General features: G+C 47.6%; 1 protein-coding gene across 2 annotated transcripts in view; it reads left to right on the top strand.

Annotated features, from left to right (window-relative positions):
* DTNBP1 (dystrobrevin binding protein 1) overlaps window positions 1–23,050 on the top strand; it is a 69,560-nt gene that overhangs the window by 16,692 nt on the left and 29,818 nt on the right. For both annotated transcript variants that reach the window (XM_027766738.1, XM_006164603.3), the window contains exons 7-8: window positions 5,073–5,205; window positions 19,332–19,354. In XM_027766738.1, the coding sequence (XP_027622539.1) occupies window positions 5,073–5,205; window positions 19,332–19,354 (156 nt within the window). The remainder of the gene's footprint in view (window positions 1–5,072; window positions 5,206–19,331; window positions 19,355–23,050) is intronic.

The following is a 23,050-nucleotide window of genomic DNA, read 5'->3' as shown; positions in this document are numbered from 1 at the left end:
AGAGTGAGTTCTTGTACATTTCAGAATTTTAAAACTGAAGATTAGATGGAAAATGATTGAAAAATGTAGAAATGATTTCTAAAATACCCCACTATCCTTTCCTGTCTGTTCCCCTCGGGGAACGTAACTCCACGGCTTCTCAGAGGGACTTAGGGCTGCCAGTGGTGTGAAGTCCCCTCGTTTACTGGCGCCAGTGCAGAAAATAGAAAGACCAGGGTCACTTCGTCCTGACCATAGCACGTGCTCCCGAAGTTGTTGCTCTTAAAATTTAGGTCAACTAGAACTGCATACCTGGGGGCTAGTAGGTGACTTGGTGGTCAAGGTGCCGGATTCCCACATGGCCAATGACAGTTCGAGTCCCAGACCTGGTAGCTTGCTTTCTCACTTTCTCTTCTCTCTCTGTCATTCTGGTCAACTTAAAAGATCATAATAAATAAAAATAAGTAAATAATTAAAAAAAAATAACTGTATGTCTGGAAGTACATTTTTTTTTTCTCCTCAAACGATTGAGAAATCAAAGAAATCCAGTTAAAAGGAGGTACCCACTGGCTAAATGTATACCTCCTGGGAGTTTATGTTTGTTGTTTTCATTTGGATGGGTAATGTTGATACTTCCCCCCTCGGGTGTGTATTCAGAATGCCACAGTTTATGAGGAACAGTGCTACATGTGAGAATAACGTTGCTGTTTACTGTTGTATTTTGCAACCAAGCTAAGCTCAAATGAGCTAAGTGCTACCCTTAGGAGTTAGTGCTATTTACAGGAAATAAACTTTTGGCAACTATTGACCTGATCCATGCCTGTAGTGAGAAGTTAAGGGTAGCTATTATCTCCTCTTGTTTTGTTTTGTTTTTTAAGAAAGATTTTTGCTATAGAACATGAGTTCTCGCTGGAGAGAGAAAAAAGGGAAAAAATGAGGAATCATCCCTCGAAGGGGATGGACGCCACGCAACCCCTTCTCCTCCATTGTCTCCTTGGGACATTGAGCACATAAGCACACACGCCCAGCGTGAATTTTCAGCCTCCCAGTCTGGGACTTGAACTGCAAAAGGACATGTGGGAGTCTAGCACTTCGACCACTATACCACCTGTTCACCTCATTTTCTCCTGTTTTGATACAACCTCATTTAAAGCAAAGCAGAACTGATTTGCAGAGCAAGTAATAAGCAAATGTTTCCACTTTGTCGCACGTGAAGAAGATAGACAAATGGTATTTGGCATCCCGGTGCTGACAACTAGCACTTATAGTACCGCTTGTGTATTATAAATTGTGCTTCACAGACCTTTAATCCTCACAAGAACCTCCAAAAGGCACGCTTACTAGCCTCACTTTCAGATAAGGAAACGGAGGCTTGGAGAGGTTGTGGCTTGCTTGGGGTCACATAGTCCGTAAAACAGAGACCCTGATCCCCGCCACAGCGATGATGTCCTCGGTGGGTGACGAGGCAGTAGGAAGGCCGCTGTCAGCGAGAAATCACCCCCCAGGGGGGATGGCCACACGGCAGTCCCTTCTCCTCTATTCTCCTCTCGGGATCTTGGGCACGCACGCACACGCGCCCGGCGTGAGTTTAAACTACCGGGTCAGGGACTCACACCACGGTCGACTACATGGGAGGCCAGCAACATAGCCATTACGCTAACTGCTGGTCCCCCCATGCAGGTTTATGAACTGCCTCAGGTTTCAGTTTTCTCATCTGCAAAAGAGGCTGACAGTGGGGCCGGCAGGTGGCGTGGTGGTTAAAGGCACTGGATTCCCGCATGGCCGACCGGGGATTCGAGTCCTGGACCTGGCAGGTTGCTTTCTCGCTTTCCCTTACTCTCTCTCTTTCTCTAGGCAAATTAAAAATAATAATAATAATAAATAGAATTAAATAAATAATTCTTTTCTTTAAAAAGAAAAAAGAGGGTGACAGTACCTACCTCACACGTAGTTGGATGATTAAATGAGTTGGCAAAAATTAAAGTGCCTGGTCCCATTAGACACCTGCTGCGTGCTGCATACAGGCCCCAGGCCGGAGCTGGGAGCAAGGCTGGGCCTACCTTCGAGACGCTGTCCAGTGAGAGCCTCTCTGCTTTGCAGATTTACGGAGTCACTGCCCTGTGGCAGACAGGGGCGGATGGCTGCTATATGCAGTCTAGCTTGTACTGCAAAACAGTTTAGAATGCAAATCACAGCATTAAATGTGGTGAGATGAACAATGTATCCTGTCCCTTAAAGCATAGTGCCCAGGGCTAGCAAGTGGCATGGAGGTTAGGGCGGCTGGATCCCACATGGCCGACTGTGTGGGTTGAGTCTCCAACCCAGTGGCGTGAAAAACACACTGGGCGTGTGTGTGCCTGAGCCCAAAATCCCAAGAGGAGAATGGATGAGAAGGGATTCCGGTGTGGCCATCCCACCCAGCGGATGATTTCTCACTTTCCCCCTCTCTTCCTGTCTCTTCAGCAAGTACACATGCCTGATAGTAAAATTAAAAATATGCGTGTGTGTGCGTGTGTGTGCGTGTGTGTACATGTACAGAGAGAGAAAAAAAGGCATATTCCATATTGATAACATGGAATCGTGTCCATGTATCTGGATTCTATACACCTATGCTGTGGGGTAGTTACAGTGCGTCTTAAAAAACTAGGGAAACCGGAGTAAATACTTACTATATCCTCTTCCACATCCACTAGAGGGTGGTGTAGTCCCATTACTGTATGGGAAATACCAAGGCTCGTCTTAGGATTTTCTCTATTCCGTTATTTTATGCGACCTAGTTGAAATACTGTCACCTTCATCTGGAGCAGGAGATTTTGTTCATTTTTCGTTGATATCATGATAGAACAGAATGACAGCCATAAGCTGAGTTTTCATCCTCCTTTTCATCAGCCTTGCCTGGTGCCATTTTTGCTTTCTTCGTACCGAATTTTGAGAGGGTCTCTTTCTGAACGGGGAGTCAGTCACAGCTGCAAGTGTCTCACGAACGAGCTTGTCTCATTTTCCGGGCAGTTTTCCGAGAGGAGACCCTCAGGAGGCGCAGGAAGTCTTTCTGGCCCACTGTGTGGCTCTCATTGGTCCCGTATGGCCTTTGTAGGTTGCTGCCCTCTGGAAGTCTCCTGACCACCACGCCCTCCTTGCCCGTCACCTGAGCACATGGACGAAGAACGCGTGCATTCGGAAAGTCTCGTGGTCTTTGAGTGCCTGGCCTCTGTGACCCTTGGGTTTGCAGCCAAAGATTGCTTTGTTCAGTGAGGCCGATTATTTTGTCAGGAAAGTACTTGTTAAGTGTGAAAAAGCTCATTTTGCCACGCTGCTCCATTTTCACGCATCAGCATCACACTGCAGATAGGACTTACGGGAAACAAATGGCACAAAGAAAACTCCTGTCAGAATGCCCTTCCCCTGGGACAGGTCTCAGGGACGGCCAGGCTGTTCCCTTCACAGCTGTCAGCCACTTCCCAGCGGCTCCGGCCGTGGAACCCCACCTTCTCTCACACTGACCACTCCCAGGGACGTGTGCTGCTGAGCTAGTGAGCAGAGCGGTGCGGCTTGGGCCTCCTGTGAAGGTACGTGTGAGTCCGTGGAGGCCTTCTGTACATGCACCCCGAGGCTCGTCACCAAGTCTGCTCCCATACGCCCCAGTACGTACCCAGTGTCAGAGCAGGCAGTGAGCCAGCCGGTCCCGACAGGGGAGATACGTTTCTGCCAATTTAAGTTGGGTAGATAGGGCTGGCTCCGTGGCATGGTGGTTAAGGCAGCTGGATCCCACATGGCCAGCCAGTGTTTGGGTCCCAGACCCAGCGGCTTGAGAAACATACCAGGGATGCGTGTACACATGCCCAAAGATCCCGAAAGGAGGGAGGGGTGGAGGGATGGGGCTGCAGCGTGACCGTACCGTGGGGGATGCTTTCTCCTCTCTTCTCTTGGTATCTCTCACTGGCAAGCACATGCTCCTGCTAGCAAAAAAATAAACAAGTAAAATTTAGTACGTAATATTGAGAGCACACATCACATATAAGAGAACTGCAAAAAGTTTATGGAAAACGCATATCATGAAATATTTTACATGGGTTTTATAAAATGTTTGCTCGAGAATAAAGTTGTCCTTTCTGTTTTTCCGTGACCCTTTTGAAATGCTCCCATATGTGCTTATTACCTAACGAGCTTACAATTTTTAAGATACGAAGGGAAGAAAATGGGTTTTTCTCAGTCCAGCTCTTGTATCTTTTGTCACTGATTTCAAACGTGTTAAAGGTTCAAGTGGAAATTTCCACTGCTTCTACTGCTATCACTCATGGATAATGTGGCCTGGCTTGACATACTTTATAAAGTACCATCCTGTTTAATGTCTTCTCCTTTGTCCATGTTTAATTTACTCTTTTACAAAATTCAGCATAATCTCCTAGCATTCAAATTAGATGACCGTGAAACGTAGACTTGCTTTCTCGGTTATTATGTTAGAGCAATAGAATCTAACAGGAATCTATCACCAGAAATCATTCTTGACTGAATTCAGCAGTCTAGGTGTTACAAAGATGCAAAGCCCGTAAGACCTCCACTGACTGCTGAAAGAGAGGGGGTACACTCACCACGTCCTAGATGAGATGGGAGTTGGGGCCAGGAGGGTGGGACGTGGTGACACTACGTCTGACATAATTATCCCCATCTCTCTCCGTTTCCCTCTTTCTCCTCTCTCTCATGAAGGAAAACAATAATTAAACAGTGCAAAACAATCACAACATTGTAAACTTTGACGTTTTTTGACACCTTTTCTTCTTGATTAAGGATTCTGAATTTTTTCCCCTTGCAGTAGGGTGTGTGCACAAGAGAGAAAGAGAGACAGCGAAGGGGAAAGTGAGAGCTACCACCCACCCACAATGGCCATGCCATGATCCCTTGTCCTCCATTCTCCTCTCAGGATTTTGGACATGCACACACAGGCTCCCCCGGGGTGATTTTCAAACCGCTGGGTCGAGGATTCCAACTGCAGTCGGCCACGTGGGAGTCCAGCACCTTAACCACCATGCTACCTGCTGGCCCCAGAATCCCGATCACTGACGTTCGCTTCTTCTTTTTCTCTTGTGTACTTTCAGCGCATTTGGAGGCTAGTTTCGAGGAGGTGGAAACCCACCTGCTGCATCTGGAGGACCTGTGTGGGCAGTGTGAGGTGGAGAGGTGCAAGCACCGGCAGGCCCAGCAGCTGGAGAGTTACAGGAGGAGGAAGAGGTGGGTCGGGGGGAGCGGCCGCGGCCTTCGTTCTCCATCTGGGAGGTTTCCGCTCTCACTGTCTCGCTCTGGAGAGTGCGCATGCCCTATGGCAAAAACCTAAATAATGATGATAATAATAAGGGCCTTCTCGGACCGTTTTGGGGATTCATTTAACAAAGCACGTGGGCTGTCGTTGGCTCCTGGTAGGTGCCGTGGTGGTAGCCAGCACTGGCCAACTGGGTTACACTTTCTGCAGCTATGGGTAGATGGGTGCTCCCTATGTTTACGATCGGTTATGATTTTTACTTGAAGATAAGAATTTTATTTCTATTTAGAGAGGTTTTATGCTATAAGGCACGTGCACTCGACAGAGAGACAAGATACAGACTGAAAGCAGGAAATCACCCCTCACCACGGAAGATGGCCACGCCACAACCCTTCTCTAGTCTCCTCTTAGGGTTTTGGGCACACGTGCACATGCTTCCGACGTGAATTTCAGCCAAACCGTGGTTGGCCATGTGGGATTCCAGCAACGTAACCATGACTCCGTCTGCTGGTCCCAGTTGACTATAAGAATTTTATATTTCTGTGTAAGAAGTATTATCCTTGGATATAAAAATTATATGAATATTGTGATTTTTCTTTTTGGGTGGGGAGGAATTTGCCAGAGGGCACATGCGCTCTCTGGAGAGAGGGAGAGAGAGAGTGTGGAGGGAAGGTGAGAAGGCCCTCACCCTGGGGAATGGTCGCACTGCAATTCCTTCTCCTCCTTTCTCCTGACGGATTTTGGGAATGCACATCTGCCTGGAGTGTTTCTCAAGCCATCTGCTGTGGGACCTGGACCACGCAGTCAGCCATGTGGGATCCAGCCACCTGGACCCCCTCTCCCTTGGCTGGCCCAAATACGGTGATTTTTCTGTCAACATGGGTTAAAATTTAATTGTTTGAGATATAGAAGGCCTGTAGGTGGCGTGGTAGTTAAGGCAGTGAACTCCCACATGGCCAACTGCAGTTCAAGTCTCAGACATGGTGGCTTGAGAAATCATGCCAGGCACATATGTATGTGTGCCCAAATTCCTGAGAGGAAAATGGAGGAGAAGGGATTGTGGCGTGGCCATCACCCTGGGGGTCAAGGGAGTGATTTCTCACTTTTTCTCTCTCTTGTCTCTCTCTGCTGAGCGCACGTGCCCATCTCTCTCTCTCTCTCTCTCTCTCTCTTTTTTTTTTTTAAAGAAATACAGAAACCCCTATAGCAAAAACCTCTCAAAAAAAAAAAAAAAAAACTGAAAAAGAAGACTGTGACAAGTGCGTGTGTGTGCACGCCCAGATCCTGGAGCATGAGGAATGGAGGAAAAGGGATCGCGCATGCCCACACCCTGTGGGGTGTGCTCACTCACTCTGGCGCGTGCACGTGCCTCTGGCAATATCTCAAGGGAGGGGTGAGGGAGGAAGGAGTCACCATAGGCAGCTCCTACAGGTAACGGTGACAGCTTTCTTGGTTACGTTTGACCAGTCCGTATTCTAGAGAACAGCCAAACTCCTGAGCTTGAAGAAGCGACTGCCCTGACATGTGCCCTTAAGAAATATTTAAATAGGGGCCAGCAGGTGGTGTGGTCAAGGCGCTGGACGCCAATACATGACTGCCCGTGGTTCAAGTCTTGGACCCAGCAGCTTGCAGATCACGCTGGTCACATGTGCGTGCATGTCCCACATCCTGCTTTTCTCATTTTTCCTTTCTCTTTCTGGCCCCATATTGCAAAAACCTTAAAAACAAAACAAAACAAAAAACCAGAAAACAAACCCAAGAAAAACAAGAAACGCTTAAATAGTTTAACTCAAGTATTTCTGCAGCCAGGAAGAACATTTTTCTTTGGTTGACTAGCTGATGAAAATGGCACGTAAGGAGCTGTTCCAGGAGGGAAATAGCCCGGAGCTGCTTTTCTAATACTCTTCTGCATGTAAAGCGACGCCGCTATTCCTGATATCGTTAATGGATGGGAAGAGATGCTACCTTCCATAATAATAAGCGCTGTACAGTGGGTGGGGTGCAGTCAGGGGCAAAAGTGAGTTCTGGTGCCCGCGGCTCAGCTGACAGCTCAGAAGTGTGCTGCCATGCCATCCTACCTCGGGGGCCCCTGCAGGTGCTCTGTCGTCAGCCGCAAACAGAACATGGGCTTAGGAGAATGGAAGAGGACGAGTGAAAAGAAATGCAGAATCTCAACCTTCTAAATTTTGATCTTTTTTTTTATTTGGAGAGGTTTTTGCTATGGGGCGCGTGTGCTCACCAGAAAGAGAGAGATGGAGAGACAGAAAGTGAGAAATCACCCCCCGGAGGGGATGGTCACGCTGCAATCCCTTCTCTTCCATTCTCCTCTGGGGATCTTGGGTACGCACACACACATGCCCAGCATGAGTTTAAGGCACCGGGTCTGGAACTTGAACCACGGTCAACTACATGGGAGTCCAGCAACATAGCTGTTACGCCAACTACTAGTCCCCCTAAATTCTTATCTTTCTGGTCCCACTGTCATCCTTGGAATACTTACTGAAATTGTCTTATAACAAGTTGTTATTTTCTACTTAAAGTCATACCTAAGTGGGTTATTAAGTTAAAATATTTCTTATTACCAGACTCCTGGTTCACTTATGTCTTCCCCTTCAGTATTCAGTATACCATCAGAATTTCTCCAAAAATAGCTACATCTTGATGGAGAAGAGTGATTTTAGCAATTCTAGTTAATTATGAGTGACTCATAATTTTAACAGTCTTCTGTTGGACTCAGATGCTGCTTAGGAGCACACTAAACTCCAGAAGCATTTTCCACGGACTTATTTAGGTCTTGAAATTTGGTTGTCTCTTAGAACCTCTCTCTTATAAGTGGTGGTCACTACTTATACTGATGAGATTAAGTATGTGTGCGTATTTTTAGAGAGATGATTCCTTTCATGTTCTATTAATATATTCCTAGCAGCTAGTGCTAAAGAACTATGCCCTTTGTGTGTGCCTTTTTGTTTTGTTTCTTGGTAATATGTAGACTGTAGATTAAGTTAAGAAAAGGTTTAGAATAAATGCATAACAATTTTTAAAAGAATAATTTAATTTTATTTATTTATTATTATTATTTCACTTTGCTATAGGGCATGTACGCTTACCAGAGAGAGAGAGAGAAAGTGAAAAAGCAACCCACCAGGTCCAGGACTCAAACCACGGCAGTCAGCCATGTGGGAGTCCAGCACCTTAACCACCATGCCACCTGCTGGCTCCTAAAGCGTGACACATTTACTTGTGATATTGTGGCATATCTGAGTTAGTGTTTGACCAGTATTTATTCTAGAGAATAGCTTGCCAAACTCCTGAGCTTCACGAAATGACTGTCCGAACGAACTAGTCAGTGGCAGGACTGCAGATCTGTCGGCACTCCCATCTCAGACAGCTGGGCCAGGGGCAGCTCACTGGGAGCATGACAGAGGCCTGGCTTTGCTGAGAAGGGATAGAAGAAACCAGTGACATTCTGCAGGGTGAAGATGGTTCTGGAACCAGGAGAGGGGTCCAGAGCACATCACCCGGAGGCGATGAGCAGAAAGGCGGTCGCGAACACTGCAGTCCATGGAGGTGCATTTCCGTGCCCAATGGGAAGGAGCCCAGGAGAGCCGAGTCACATTTTACGTCTTCTTTCAAAATGCAACTTAAGCTTCGAAGTTGGCAAGGAACTGAACTGAGCGAAATGCTGGTTTTAAAGCGTCTGTTAGAGAATAAATCTTGGCAGTTTCCGACTTTAAATGTAGTCGGGAGAACAGCTGTAGCTAGAATATTGAACAGTTGAGAATGTTTAACGGCGTAGAATACTTCACAGCTCTCTGGTTGTCTGTAAGGATAGTTCAGGGCTGATATTTATGTTCTTCGAGCTCTATTTTGAACATTGAGTATCTGTTTGCTGTCAGTACTGGAAAGTCCCGTTGGAACCTGAGTCTTCAAAGCTAATGACTACCTCTCCCGGTGGGTTACGGGGCAGTTTCCCTGCACCACTTCTCCCAGTCATGTGCATGCCATTCCGTAGATTGAGATTCATGGAGGGTTTGGGTTTTTTTAATGATATTGATGATTATTTATTTATTTAATTTACAGGGGTTTTTTTTGCCTTAGGGTGTATGCACTCACTGGAGAGAGACAGACAGACAGACGCATTGAGAAAGAAAGTAAGAAATCACTCTCGATGGATTTTGTTTTTAACAGGGACATGGACACCTAAAGCAAAAGAGGACTTCAAACAGTTTGTGAAATGAATGGAATTAAAGTATTAAGTTTCTTTTAGTGTAAAAAAATAATTAGAAATTCAGGCATAGTTTCTTTATAATATGAGTTTTCCACCAACTTGTTGAAGACCTTCTTGTATATCTCTGAGGTAGATCGTTGAGACCAACGATATAGTGATCTTGGGCCAGCCGGTGGCTTGGTGGTCATAGGGCAGCTGGGTCCCACATGGACGACCCTATGGTTCGAGTCCCAGACCTGGAATCTTGAGAAACCTGCCATTGCGTGTGCGTGCGTGCCCAAAATCCTGAGAGGAGAATGGAGGAGAAGGGATTGTTGTGTGGCCATCCCCCCCAGGGGGATGTCATTTATCTCTCTCTCTCTCTCCTTCCCCTCCTCTCTCTCTCTTTCCCCTCTCCCCCACTGACAAGCGTAAGCCTCTATAGAAAACTAAGCCTACAAACAAAAGACACAGCTATCTTAAGAGAGGTTTATTGAAACTCAGGAGCATATAATAACGATTATCCTGGGCTAAAAAATAAAAAGTTAATTCCTCTTTTTTTTTTTTTTTTTGAGAGGTTTTTCGTTATAGGGCGCATGCACTCGCCAGACAGACAGAGAGAGACATAGAGACAGAAAGCGAGAAATCACCCCCCAGGGGGGATGGTCACGCCGCAATCCCTTCTCCTCCATTCTCCTCTCGGGATCTTGGGCACGCACACACACGCGCCCAGCGTGAGTTTTAAGCCACCGGGTCCGGGATGCGAACTGCGGTCGACTACGTGGGAGTCCAGCGACATAGCCATTACGCTAACTGCTGGTTCCCAAAAGTTAATTCCTCTTCAAAAAGTGACTGATGATAGCTTGTGCATTATAACTTACAGAGTCTGTAGTAACTTTCAGCGTTTTACAGTCAGATTATTAAATTTAGAAAATATTTTACATGGCCCATTACCATTTCGGAATTTATATTTCCTCTTCAGTTAATTTATTTTTTTCAGAAATGATTTTAAAAGTATGAAATTGAGTTATTTTAGTCTTCACATGGTTGTGGCTCATACCGTGGTCTTCCCCTCCCTGTTCTCATATTGTTGAGGCACTTGGAGGCACCTCCCCACCTTCCTAACCAGCCACTGTCACGGGCATGTGTGTGCACTGCGTGTGCGTGTCCACCTGGGAGCTGAGCCTTGCCTTCCCACGTGACGTCCAGCGTGGCCGTGCGCAGTGCACCTGTGGCGTCACTGTGACTGGGCCACGGCAGTCCCTTTTTGAGCCAGATCGTGGGAGCTCCTGCCTCTGAGCGAGCAGCCACAGTGGTGGGCTCTGTCGTTAACCATCACAAAGGGCCACTGTCCTCGTGCCTTCTACACAGAAAGTCCTGCTGGCCATACTTGAAAAAAAATTTTCCCCTCAAACGTTTTTACGCGTGAAGAAAAGCGTTAGCGTTGGCTTTGCCTGGGCGCGTGGGGCATGGCGTTCTGTGGTGGCCTTTTCTGTGTCCTCGTCACAGGAGGCAGGTTGGCGTTCAGAGAGCCTGCAGCCACCTGTGACAGTGGTGTCTGTGCGGGCCACGCCTCCGGCCCCCTGCGCCGGGGGTTCATCGCTGATGTCTCACAGACACGGGTTTTGCATTTCTCTAACACCCCATAGATTTACCTATTCATGCCAGGCTTGCTTTTATTTTCACTCTGCCCGTCTAACTCACCCCCTGTTGAGAAAATGACTAAATAGCCATGTCCCCCATTGGAAATATTATTAGCTTTTGAGTCTGGTGTTTTTTTTTTTTTTTTTTTAATGTTTCAGTTTCAGGGTTCATTATACTGAGTTTTCTAATAGCATTTATTCAATAGAGTAAGTTTCAAAATAGAGCAAAATCTGAAAGAAGGTATTTCCGTTCTTTCTACTTGGTCTTCTGTAACACTTTTAAACTGAAAAGAAGAAACCCAGACTTTGGAAAAGGCACGTGACAAGCAAGTGGCTGCTAAATGAGATAACTTGTCAAGAATGAATGTATAGAGTCCGTCTATCAGGAGTGAGATGTACGGAGAATAGCACATACTTACAGCAAGGGCCTCTTCGAGAAGCGGATGTTCCCGTGCGTCCTGCAGCCGCGGTGTTGGCGTGAATTGCCGCGTCTGTCGGGTCTGGCCCTATGCACACAGATGATGGCGGGATGCACGAGCCGTGGTCTCTGCACGACGGGGCCTCCGTGGCCTGCTCTCAGACGACCTGCGCGAGGCTGTTCCTGCATTACAGGGCAGCGTGTGAGGAGCCATGACACCTACAGCATCAGTGCCGCAGGAGCTCACGTGCAGGAGAGAGCCCTCACTGGAGATTCAGGAGGTCTTCCAGGGAAGGAGGAATCTGAGGATTGTTTTAGAGTGATCATTTTCTCACGTGAGAGTGTGTGCGTGTGCGAGTGAGTGAGCGCAGAGGGACGGGGGACTGTTGACAGAGTCTCAGCACTTCACTGTCCTCCTGCCCCAGTCTCCCAGTTAGCTCGGACCACGGGCGTGCACCTGTGCCTGGGAACCAAACCCAGGCCCTCATGTGGCCTCAGCCACCCTGCGGCAGCACCCTCCCACTGGTGCCACATGGCTGGGCTCACACCGATTATTGCTAGACCACGTGTAATCGTGTTGGGAAGAACGTGGCCGGAACCTAAACCCCTGCTCCCCTGTGCTGCACATTCGGCTCACTAGAGAGACTGGCCGAGAGCAAAGCGCCTGCCATGTTCTCAGCGAGCACTAGACACCGGTCACCCGTGGAGTCCCGCGGGGCTCCGGCCCAGCCAGTGGGGAGTTGCCTCCTCCTTACCTGCAGAGTCCTCAGTGCTGCTCCGTGATGCCAGCTCCTCACTGTGGCTCTCCCCTTCCTCCCCCACCGAAGTTCCTCGAGGTTAGGAAGTGTGCGGTCCGCAGCCAGGCCTTGTTCCCGATGCCGTTGCTAGCATTCTTCCTAGTGTCTCGGGCTGCGTTTTGTGGAGGAGTGATCGAATTCATCAAAGGTCCTTTTTAGTATGAGGAAGTGTGCACGTGACCCCCGGCCGGCTGAGCAGGGGTGGGTCCCCGTGTGAGGACCCTGGTGGAGGTGTCTGTCCATCTTTGTGTCTCGCTTGCTTATGGAGGGAGAAAATAAGCTTGAAAAGATGATTCGAATAGACAGGGTTAACTGACAGATGGGTGTGGGAAATGCAGGCAGCGTGGGCCAGACCTCGAGGAGCGCGGTGATGCCGTGGCTGAGACGAGGGTGGCCTCTGACTTGTGAGTGGGTGAGACCCTCGCTCCGCTTCTGCGTGAAGCTCCATAGGCAGCTGCACGTGAGTGCGGAGCCAGGAAGAGCTCAGGGTCGGAAGTGGGAGTCAGGAGGCCTGTAGCACGCAGAGGGCATTCAGCGCCGTGAGAGTGACAGGGTGGCCTCGTGACAGTGGCCGTGAAGGGGTGAGCAGGACCCAGAACGGAGCCTGCAGCAGCCTGTGACCTGGATGCGGGGAGAAGCTAGCCAGAGGGCCGAGGAGGCAGGAGACGAGAGCCAGCCTGCTCATGGGCCACCTGCCGGGGCAGCGCTGCTGGAGTCCAGTGGCAGGAGGGACGTGGCCACCGGGTTTGGTGGCACGATGACAGCTGGGGGCCTTGACTGTGCAGTGAGGTCCGGAAGCCAAATGGCAGCGGGCTGGGTCCCGGGGCGGGAATCCTGCCTGCGCCATCCCCAGCCTGGGCTCCCGGCCTTCCAGGTCGCCCCAGCAGGTCCCACGCAGCGCTGACAGGCTGCCCTCTGAAGTCGTCCCCTCCCCAGGTTCCTGCTCGAGAATTCACGGCCTCAGGTGCCCACTTGGTGCCGGCCGATGCGCTCGCCCTCGTCCTCCACTGGCCGTCTCAGCGGGGCCACTGGGCGGTGGCTTCTGGTTGCCGTCCTATCCCAGTGCTCTGGCCCCGAGAGCTCCCTGCCAGCCCGGCCGTCCGTCACATACTGTCCACGTAGCTGGAATGGACAGCGTCGCCCAGGTCATGCTGCTAAGGGGACTCTGCCTCAGTCTGGCACGGAGCTCCCGCCTCTGTGTCTGAGCGCGCTCATCATCCGCTCGACTTGCCGGGAAGCCGGGCTTCGTCCAAGTGCGTGGGGATCTGCTGCCGTGCCCTGACTCCCGCTGTCACCTGCAGCTTTCGGCCTCCACGTCTCACAGCTGCCTCTGCCATGCCTTCCCCTGCCTCCTCCTGTGTCCTCCCCTTTTCCAAATGCTGATCCCTTCTGACAGTGGTGGAGCCCCCAGAACATTCTGGCCTTTCCAGGCTTCCCCTGCTCCTCCTCATCCCCTCTTTAGAAGTCCCATAAACCCAAGTTCAACTTCACGCTAGTCATCGTACCACCGCTCCCCCGGCGTCTTCCTCCCGGGTGCAGGGGTGAGTCGCTCTCCACTGGGAGTTGCCTGTGTGAAGAGAGGGTGCCTGGGAAGTGCGGGCTGCCAGGCCGGTCCTCCTCTCTGGCATCCTCCTCGAGTGGTCAGGCCGTAGGGCTGGCGGAGCAGGCACCTCTGTGCACACAGCAGCCCCCGCGGTTGGGCAGTGACTCCCTGAGGTGGTGGATGCCAGATTCTCTGATTTATGCTTGTTAGTGTTTGGGACTAGGGGATTAGGAAGAATATGTGAAATTATTACCCTGAGTTTCAGCTTTTTGAAACAGGAGATGTCTTTTAGAAATTTAGCTCACAGATCAGATCCACATTCTAAAAGAAGGAAGTCGGGGACCAGTTGGTGTAATGGCTATGTCGCTGAACTCCCATGTAGTCAACCACAGTTCGAGTCTGGACCCGGTGGCTTAAGCTCACGCCAGGCATGTGTGCGTGCATGCCCAAGATCCTGAGAGGAGAATGAAGGAGAAGGATTGCAATGTGGCCATCCCCCCAGGGGGTGATTTCTCGCTCTCTGTCTCTCTGTCTCTCTATGTCTTTCTGGTAAGCAAATGAGCCCTATAGCAAAAACCTCTCAAAAAAAAAAAAAAAAAAAAAGTTGGTTCTCTAAAGAACGTAATCACAGGGGCCAGCAGGTGGCATAGTGGTTAAGGTGATGAACTCCCACATGGCTGACCGTGGTTCCAGTCCTGGAACCCGGCAATCTTGAAACTCATGCCAGGCACATGTGTGTGCGTGCATGCCCAAAATCCCAGGAGGAGAATGGAGAAGGGATTATGGCATGGTCATCTCTCCTGGGGAGTGTTTTCTCACTTGCTCTCTTCCTGTCTCTCTCTGTGTCTCTGGCAAGTAGCATTAATCCTTCTAAAACCTCATAAAGAAAGAATGTGATCACAGTGGTCCAGCTGCAGTGGTGTGGCGGGAGCGCACCGCCCCCTGAAGCCGGAAGCTGTGCAGGGGTCAGAGTTGGGTTTCCAGGTCAGTTTGCACACACTGGCTGGGGCACGTGCTGTGACCATGGATGAGAAGGCTGGGGGGTCACGGCGTGAGACCCCCTCAGGAGTGCTTGTCTCCTCCTCTGTCTCCCTCCCTTTGTTAGTTGGAAGAACTAAACAAAGAAAAACTAAAAGGAATGTAATCATAGAAAAAAATCGCTCCTTAGGACACTGACATAGTGTCGGGTACCTTCCCCCAGTCAGTGGTCTCGGACCTGCTGCACTGAGGCACGGTAGGAGGCAAACTGAAGATTCTTTTCCCCAGTTCCGTGTTGTTGCCTGTAGGTTGGGTATTGTGGGTGTCATGCATTGTAGCACAGAGTAGGTTTCAGGCATGTTTAACTTGTACCTAATTAAGCTATTAAGAATGAAGTTGGGAACCAGCAGGTGACATAATGATTATGTCGCTGGACTCCAACATGGTCGACTGTAGTTCAAGTCCCGGACCTGGTGGCTTAAAACTCATGCCAGGCGCATGTGTATGCGTGTCCAGAATCCCAAGAGGAGAACGGAGGAGAAGGGATTGTGGTGTGGCCACCCCATTTCTCTTATACCCTATAGCAAAAATCTCTCTTAAAAAAAAAAAAATGAAGGTGACTGGGACCACTGGGTGGTGGCATGGTCGTTCTCACGTGGTCGACCTCAGTTTGAGTCTCAGACCAAGCAGCCTGAAAATACCACTGGGTACATGTGCGTGGGTACCCAAAATCCTGAGAGGAGAACGGAGGAGAAGGGATGCAGTGTGGCCATACCCCCCAGGGGGGAATGATTTCTCTCTATCTCCTATGAGTACATATAGCCCATGGCAAAAACCTAAAAAATAATAATAATAAAATAAATTAAAAAATAAATAACAAAGAATGAAGTTGACGGTTGGCTGAGGGAAACAATTGGATGATGTTTCAAAAGGATAGGATTTGAGATTATATTCTTTTTCATAGTGTACGAACTGTGGTGCTGCAGGATTATGAGGAGTGGGTGTTTGTAGGAGAGGAGGAATGGCACAACCATCTGATTTAAGAACCTTCGCTTTGGCTGCTGCAAGAGCTTTGGCAGCTTGGCCTTTCGGTAGGCATCTTGCCAAGTCCTTTTTACCAACTTAATTGTCGTGAGCTATTTTGAGACGTGTCAGGTATTGCAATTAGGAGTGAGGATACTGATTTGAGAACTCAACATCCCTAGACTCTTAGTAAAACCCACAGTGAAGATAAAAGATAAATCTCTCATTTTGGTTTTTTGTTTGTTTGTTTGTTTTTTAAGAGGTTTTTGCTATAGGGCACGTATGCTTGCCAGAAAGACAGAGACAGAAAGAGCAAGAAATCACCCCTTGGTGGGGGGTGGGGGGGATGGCCACACCACAATCCCTTCTCCTCTCAGAATCTTGGGCACGCACACACACGCGCCTGGCATGAGTTTAAACCACCAGGTCCAGGAAGCTGTGCAGGGGTCAGAGTTGGGTTTCCAGGTCAGTTTGCACACACTGGCTGGGGCACTTGCTGTGACCATGGATGAGAAGGCTGGGGGGTCACGGCGTGAGACCCCCTCAGGAGTGCTTGTCTCCTCCTCTGTCTCCCTCCCTTTGTTAGTTGGAAGAACTAAACAAAGAAAAACTAAAAGGAATGTAATCATAGAAAAAAATCGCTCCTTAGGACACTGACATAGTGTCGGGTACCTTCCCCCAGTCAGTGGTCTCGGACCTGCTGCACTGAGGCACGGTAGGAGGCAAACTGAAGATTCTTTTCCCCAGTTCCGTGTTGTTGCCTGTAGGTTGGGTATTGTGGGTGTCATGCATTGTAGCACAGAGTAGGTTTCAGGCATGTTTAACTTGTACCTAATTAAGCTATTAAGAATGAAGTTGGGAACCAGCAGGTGACATAATGATTATGTCGCTGGACTCCAACATGGTCGACTGTAGTTCAAGTCCCGGACCTGGTGGCTTAAAACTCATGCCAGGCGCATGTGTATGCGTGTCCAGAATCCCAAGAGGAGAACGGAGGAGAAGGGATTGTGGTGTGGCCACCCCATTTCTCTTATACCCTATAGCAAAAATCTCTCTTAAAAAAAAAAAAATGAAGGTGACTGGGACCACTGGGTGGTGGCATGGTCGTTCTCACGTGGTCGACCTCACTTTGAGTCTCAGACCAAGCAGCCTGAAAATACCACTGGGTACATGTGCGTGGGTACCCAAAATCCTGAGAGGAGAACGGAGGAGAAGGGATGCAGTGTGGCCATACCCCCCAGGGGGGAATGATTTCTCTCTATCTCCTATGAGTACATATAGCCCATGGCAAAAACCTAAAAAATAATAATAATAAAATAAATTAAAAAATAAATAACAAAGAATGAAGTTGACGGTTGGCTGAGGGAAACAATTGGATGATGTTTCAAAAGGATAGGATTTGAGATTATATTCTTTTTCATAGTGTACGAACTGTGGTGCTGCAGGATTATGAGGAGTGGGTGTTTGTAGGAGAGGAGGAATGGCACAACCATCTGATTTAAGAACCTTCGCTTTGGCTGCTGCAAGAGCTTTGGCAGCTTGGCCTTTCGGTAGGCATCTTGCCAAGTCCTTTTTACCAACTTAATTGTCGTGAGCTATTTTGAGACGTGTCAGGTATTGCAATTAGGAGTGAGGATACTGATTTGAGAACTCAACATCCCTAGACTCTTAGTAAAACCCACAGTGAAGATAAAAGATAAATCTCTCATTTTGGTTTTTTGTTTGTTTGTTTGTTTTTTAAGAGGTTTTTGCTATAGGGCACGTATGCTTGCCAGAAAGACAGAGACAGAAAGAGCAAGAAATCACCCCTTGGTGGGGGGTGGGGGGGATGGCCACACCACAATCCCTTCTCCTCTCAGAATCTTGGGCACGCACACACACGCGCCTGGCATGAGTTTAAACCACCAGGTCCAGGACTCGAACTGCAGTCGACTACATGGTAGTGCAGCGACATAGCCATTACGCCAACTGCTGGTCCCAAATGTCTCATATTTTGAATAGGATAACAGGACTACTAAACTTACCTCCTCAAAAATCACTGTCTTTTAGGTTTTTGCCATTAGAGCGCATGTATTTAGCCAGGGATGAACAGAAATAGACAGAGAGAAAGTGAGAAATCGCCTCCGGGGGCATGGCCACTCTGCAGTTCCTTCTCCTCCATTCTCCTGGGATTCTGGGTATGCATGCACACATGCCTGGTGTGATTTTCAAGCTGCTGGGTCTGGGACTCGAACTTCGGTCCGTCATGTGGGAGTCGAGCACCTTAACCACCATGCCAACTGCTGGCCCCTTAAAATCACTTTTTATTACTCATGAGATATATAATTATGTCTTGTTTTACTGATTACTGATAATAAATATACAAATACATAGTTAACAAAAAGTTTTGTAACTACAAAACTAAGGGAAAACCTGAAGGTAACTTGCTTTGGCTTCTTTGTCACAAAATGTTTATTTTCTGATCACTCATCTGTTTCTCCCCACTGAACATTATCTCAGTGAACTTTGCCTTTCAGCCTCCTTAAATCGACATTGACAAACTCACCAGAGGCTGCCCAGGCAGGGCCCATTAGTGGCAAGAGGAGCTGGAGACCTCTGTCCTTGGAGACGTCCCTCTTCCGACCGTGGTGCTGTTGAAAGAGGAGATAGCTGCAAGACCGTAAAAATCGATTACTGGGAACCAGCAGTTAGCGTAATGGCTATGTCACTGGACACCCATGTAGTCAACCGCGGTTCGCGTCCCAGACCTGGTGGCTTAAAACTCACGCCGGGCGTGTGTGCGTGCGTGCCCAAGATCCCGAGAGGAGAATGGAGGAGAAGGGATTGCGGCGTGGCCATCCCCCCTGGGGGTGATTTCTCGCTTTCTGTCTCTCTGTCTCTCTCTGTCTGTCTGGCGAGCGCACGTGCCCTAAAGTGAAAAAAAAAACCCTCCAAAAAAAAAAAAAAAAAGAAAAAAAAATCGATTACTGAATATTCATGATGAAGGGAAAATTGGGTTAAACATTTTCATAAACTGATTGTTATATATACAACATACTTCATAGCTGGCCTTCAAATTCTCTCCTTTTTTAAAGAATTATTTATTTAATTTTATTTATTATTATTTTCAAATTTGCTATAGGGGATGTGCACTCACTAGAGAGAAAAAGCAAGCCCCCAGGCCCAGGATTCTAACTGTGGTCAGCCACGTGGGAGTTCAATACCTTAACCACCACACTACCTGCTGGCCCTCCTCTCTGAGTATTTTAATAAGTGTTTTCATAGTTTATATTTTGTCAGAATTTTTTGGAACCATTAATAGTAGCAGAAATAACTAGAAAAAGTTGCTTTAGGCTATTGCATTGATAATTTCAATAAAACACAATTGATGGCTGAACATCTAGCTATGACACTCTGGACATGTAAAGTACATAAATTTTTATTATACTTTAAGAGCAGTTTCCATTGAGAATAGATTATTTTACATTTGTATTTTTTTTCCCCCTACAGGAAGGAACTTGAAGCCTTCAAAGGTAATTTTGTGTTTAATTCTTTGAAGTACTCAGAGCTAATGGATATCATATGTTCTCTCTTGATGATGCTGAAAGGACTCGTTTCTTCCTCTTTATGCCAGACAATATACATCAAAAAGTAAAAGTTTGCTTAGTTTGTGTAGATGTGATTTAATCACAAGTGGTTTTGGTATTCTCCTTCCTCTTAGCGGCTAACACATGTCCCAAGTAGAATTGCCGCTAATGACCGCTGTTAAGCCGTGTGTGCAGAAGGCAAACAGCTGACTTGGAGGTGGCTGGGAGTTGTCTTGTGAGAAAGTTCTGGTTTCTGCTGTGCAGAGTCTGGGTCACATGGGAAGAGGGTGGTGGTAATGATACCCCACTGAGGTCCATGATTTAAGTCCTCCTCTCACTTCTGTGTGTTGCCTCTACAATGATGTCTTCCTGGGGCCAGCAAGTGGCATGGTGGTTAAGGGCGCTGGACTCCCACATGGCCAACTGCGGTTCGAGTCTTGGACCTGGCAGCTTGCTTTCTCACTCCCTCTACCCCTCGCTCTCTTGCTTTGTACCTCTAAAATAAATCAGTAAGTAAATAAAGTTAAATAAAATAATAATACAATAGAATTTTTTTTTTTTGGAGAGATTTTCACTGTAGGGCGCGTGCGCTCGCCAGACAGACAGAGAGAGACATAGAGAAAGAAAGCGAGAAATCACCCCCCAGGGGGGATGGTCACGCCACAATCCCTTCTCCTCCATTCTCCTCTCGGGATCTTGGGCACACACGCACGCACACGCGCCCGGCGTGAGTTGTAAGCCACCGGTCCGAGACACGAACCGTGGTCGACTACGTGGGAGTCCAGCGACATAGCCATTACGCTAACTGCTGATTCCCAATACAATAGAATTTTTAAAAAGATGTCTTCCTGCAAGTGACCTCAGTCACTTGACCCTCCAGAGAGATTTTTAGTGCCAGGTCTGGCTTCAGTATGACTCTGCTATCTCAGGACTCTGGGTAGGTCTCTTAGGTTTTCAGGCTCGGTTTCCCCATCTGTAAAATTAGAAGCTCTGATAAAATATATTCGGAGATTGTAAAAGCACTCAGCATCAATATTGAATTTTGGGAACTTTCTGAAGGAGAGACACTGGCGAATCATTCTTGGTCACATTGACACTTGTCTTGGAGAAACAGTAGTGAAGGAAAAGAAAGCAAAACTCACCAACTGTCCAGCAAATCAAGGTCCTTCCAATGTGCCATTTTTCAATGACTCATTAGCAATTAAGTATTAATAAAAAGGTATTCTTAAGAGGAGCTCATTTCCGTAACCAGGAGGACTTCGAATTACTTATTAAAATCAGTTGGTCCTGATTTTTTCACTGTTTTGTGCTTATCATATTAAACATGTAAACTAGCATTGACCCTTAGATTAACTGAAAGATGAAAGATTTCTCCAGTGTGTGGTTTGTAGTTGAATTGTTTGTGTCTGATCTGTTTGGATATTTTAGAACCAAATGACCAGACCTCGAGGTAAGATGTACAGAGGCTTGTCCTGCTGTGCCTGCAACGGGACAAGCTTGCTCTGGCTGGATGTCCCTCTGACCCACCACATCTGTGAGAAACGATCTGGCCCACGGCCAGTTGTCGGAGGCGCGTGAAGTGGTCACGTGAGGCAGGGTACCACGGCTGTCACTTCAGACTCTGCTCACGTGCATTCTTCCTCATCCCTGGTTTCGAGGGAGACTGACATCCTCATAAAAATGTTCCTTTCCCTTTCATCCTTTCTTTTGGTTGACTAGTTTAGCATCTTCTTATATAACATTAAGAGATGGAAAAAAACAATCAAGTTAATATTAAAAGACAGGCAGGGACACAGATTATGTAAAATGTCAGTTTTGCTTTCATCTCCTCGCCGAGGCGTTCTTTTTTTAGTATGACAATATTCACAGAGAAAGAAGAGACCAGCAGTTTGTAAGAGGTTAGGTGTTGCTGCCTGTTACCCACTAGAATAATTCATTGTCAGCTGAAAGATCTCGTTCACACACACATCCCTAATTATGTGCAACATTTAACAGCACCGCAGATCCCCACCCCGAGAGAGGTCTCAAATTTGAACAAACCTTAAATGTTGCCTCATACCTAGATTTTTAGTATTGATGTTCATTAGGAATTGTTTCCTCTTGAATATTTTGCTAACATTTCAAAAACACAAAGTAGTACTGCTCTTCCAGAGTAGCGGTGGGAAAGATGGAAACCTCATCCAGCATATTGGAACCGTTTCTTATTTTTGAGCATTGCCTTTGCTTTTCCTTTTTAGGTTTTGGGAAAACAAAAGGTGTCACGTCTTCCGGTTGTTTTATTCAACTTGTTGTTGTTTGTAGAAGCTCTTTTGTAAATCAAGAACGAATTAACTTTGGGGAGCCAAAGCTCAGAATTAGCCACCTACAGAATGAGGAGGAGGATGTGCTGAGTTCTGGATCTTTGCTTCCATCCTGCATTGCGGTTCGCGATTGAAGTTCCCCCCTCTTCTGTAGGTCGCCTCTACAATATTATTAACAGCAGGAGGTTTTCTGTGTTTCCCGATCACTGCATTCCTTTAAGCTTTTTAGTGACAGTCATCGGAATATCAGACAATGGGGAAAGGAAGGTAGGATCTTAAAAATCGTGAATTTACATTTTCCATGGAGTCAGGGTCCCATTATTTTTTTTTTCTTTTTTATTTGCGAGGTTTTCGCTATAGGACGCATGCACTCGCCAGACAGAGAGAGACAGAAAGCGAGAAATCACCCCCCAGGGGGGATGGTCACGCCGCAATCCCTTCTCCTCCATTCTTCTCTCGGGACCTTGGGCACGCACGCACACGCACCCAGCGTGAGTTCTAAGCCACCAGGTCCGGGACGCGAACCGCGGTCAACTACGTGGGAATCCAGCAACATAGCCATTACGCTAACTGCTGGTTCCCAGGGTCCCATTATTGTAAACACATACAGAAGAAGGAAGCTTTTCGCAGTCCTTAAAAACCTGGGAAACGGACCATGAATAGACGTGTCCGTTACTCAGGGATTATCAACTGTTTTTCCACTTTCATTTTAAAACTAGATTGTCATTCCATGTGTATATCTTCAAATCACTCTTTAAACTCTTTAAAGTATATGGGACCAGAAGGTGGCATAGTGGTTAAGATGTTAAGATTCTCATTTGGCTGACCTCGGTTTGAGTCCTGGACCCAGTGGCTTGAAACACCCAAAGCACGTGTGCGTGCGTGTCCATAATCCCTAGAGGGGAATGGAGGGGAAGAGATTAATGCTTGGCCATCCCCCTTGGAAGGTGATAATTCACTTTCTGTCTCTCTGTTTCTCTGTCTCTCCAGCGAATGCACATGTCCTGTAGCAAAAATCTCTCTTAAAAACAAAAAGATTCCTGAGCTAGCATAGCTTCACTGTGTAGACTGGGTCTCTCACTGTCTCCGGAAGGCCTTACCACACTAACCTTCATTCCCTGTAAACACACTGACACCTGCTGAGGGCTGAGTGCTGAGTGCTTGCGGCTAGTGGGCTCCTGGCCAGAACATCAAACCCATCTCACCAATGGCACAGAACACTCACCCAGAGTCTGCGTGTTGGCTCCCAACCCAGTTATGCTGGTCGTTCATTCACTATGCAGTTTAGTTCATTATTAGATAACACGATGAAACCTCAGCGTTTAGGAGGACGGTTTGTAGG

This window comes from Tupaia chinensis, unplaced genomic scaffold (genome assembly GCF_000334495.1).
Source record: "Tupaia chinensis unplaced genomic scaffold, TupChi_1.0 Scaffold143647_1, whole genome shotgun sequence".
In the NCBI taxonomy this organism is placed as follows: Eukaryota; Metazoa; Chordata; class Mammalia; order Scandentia; family Tupaiidae; genus Tupaia; species Tupaia belangeri.
Note: the sequence above shows the minus strand (reverse complement) of the source record. Positions and strands in the feature narration are given on the sequence as shown.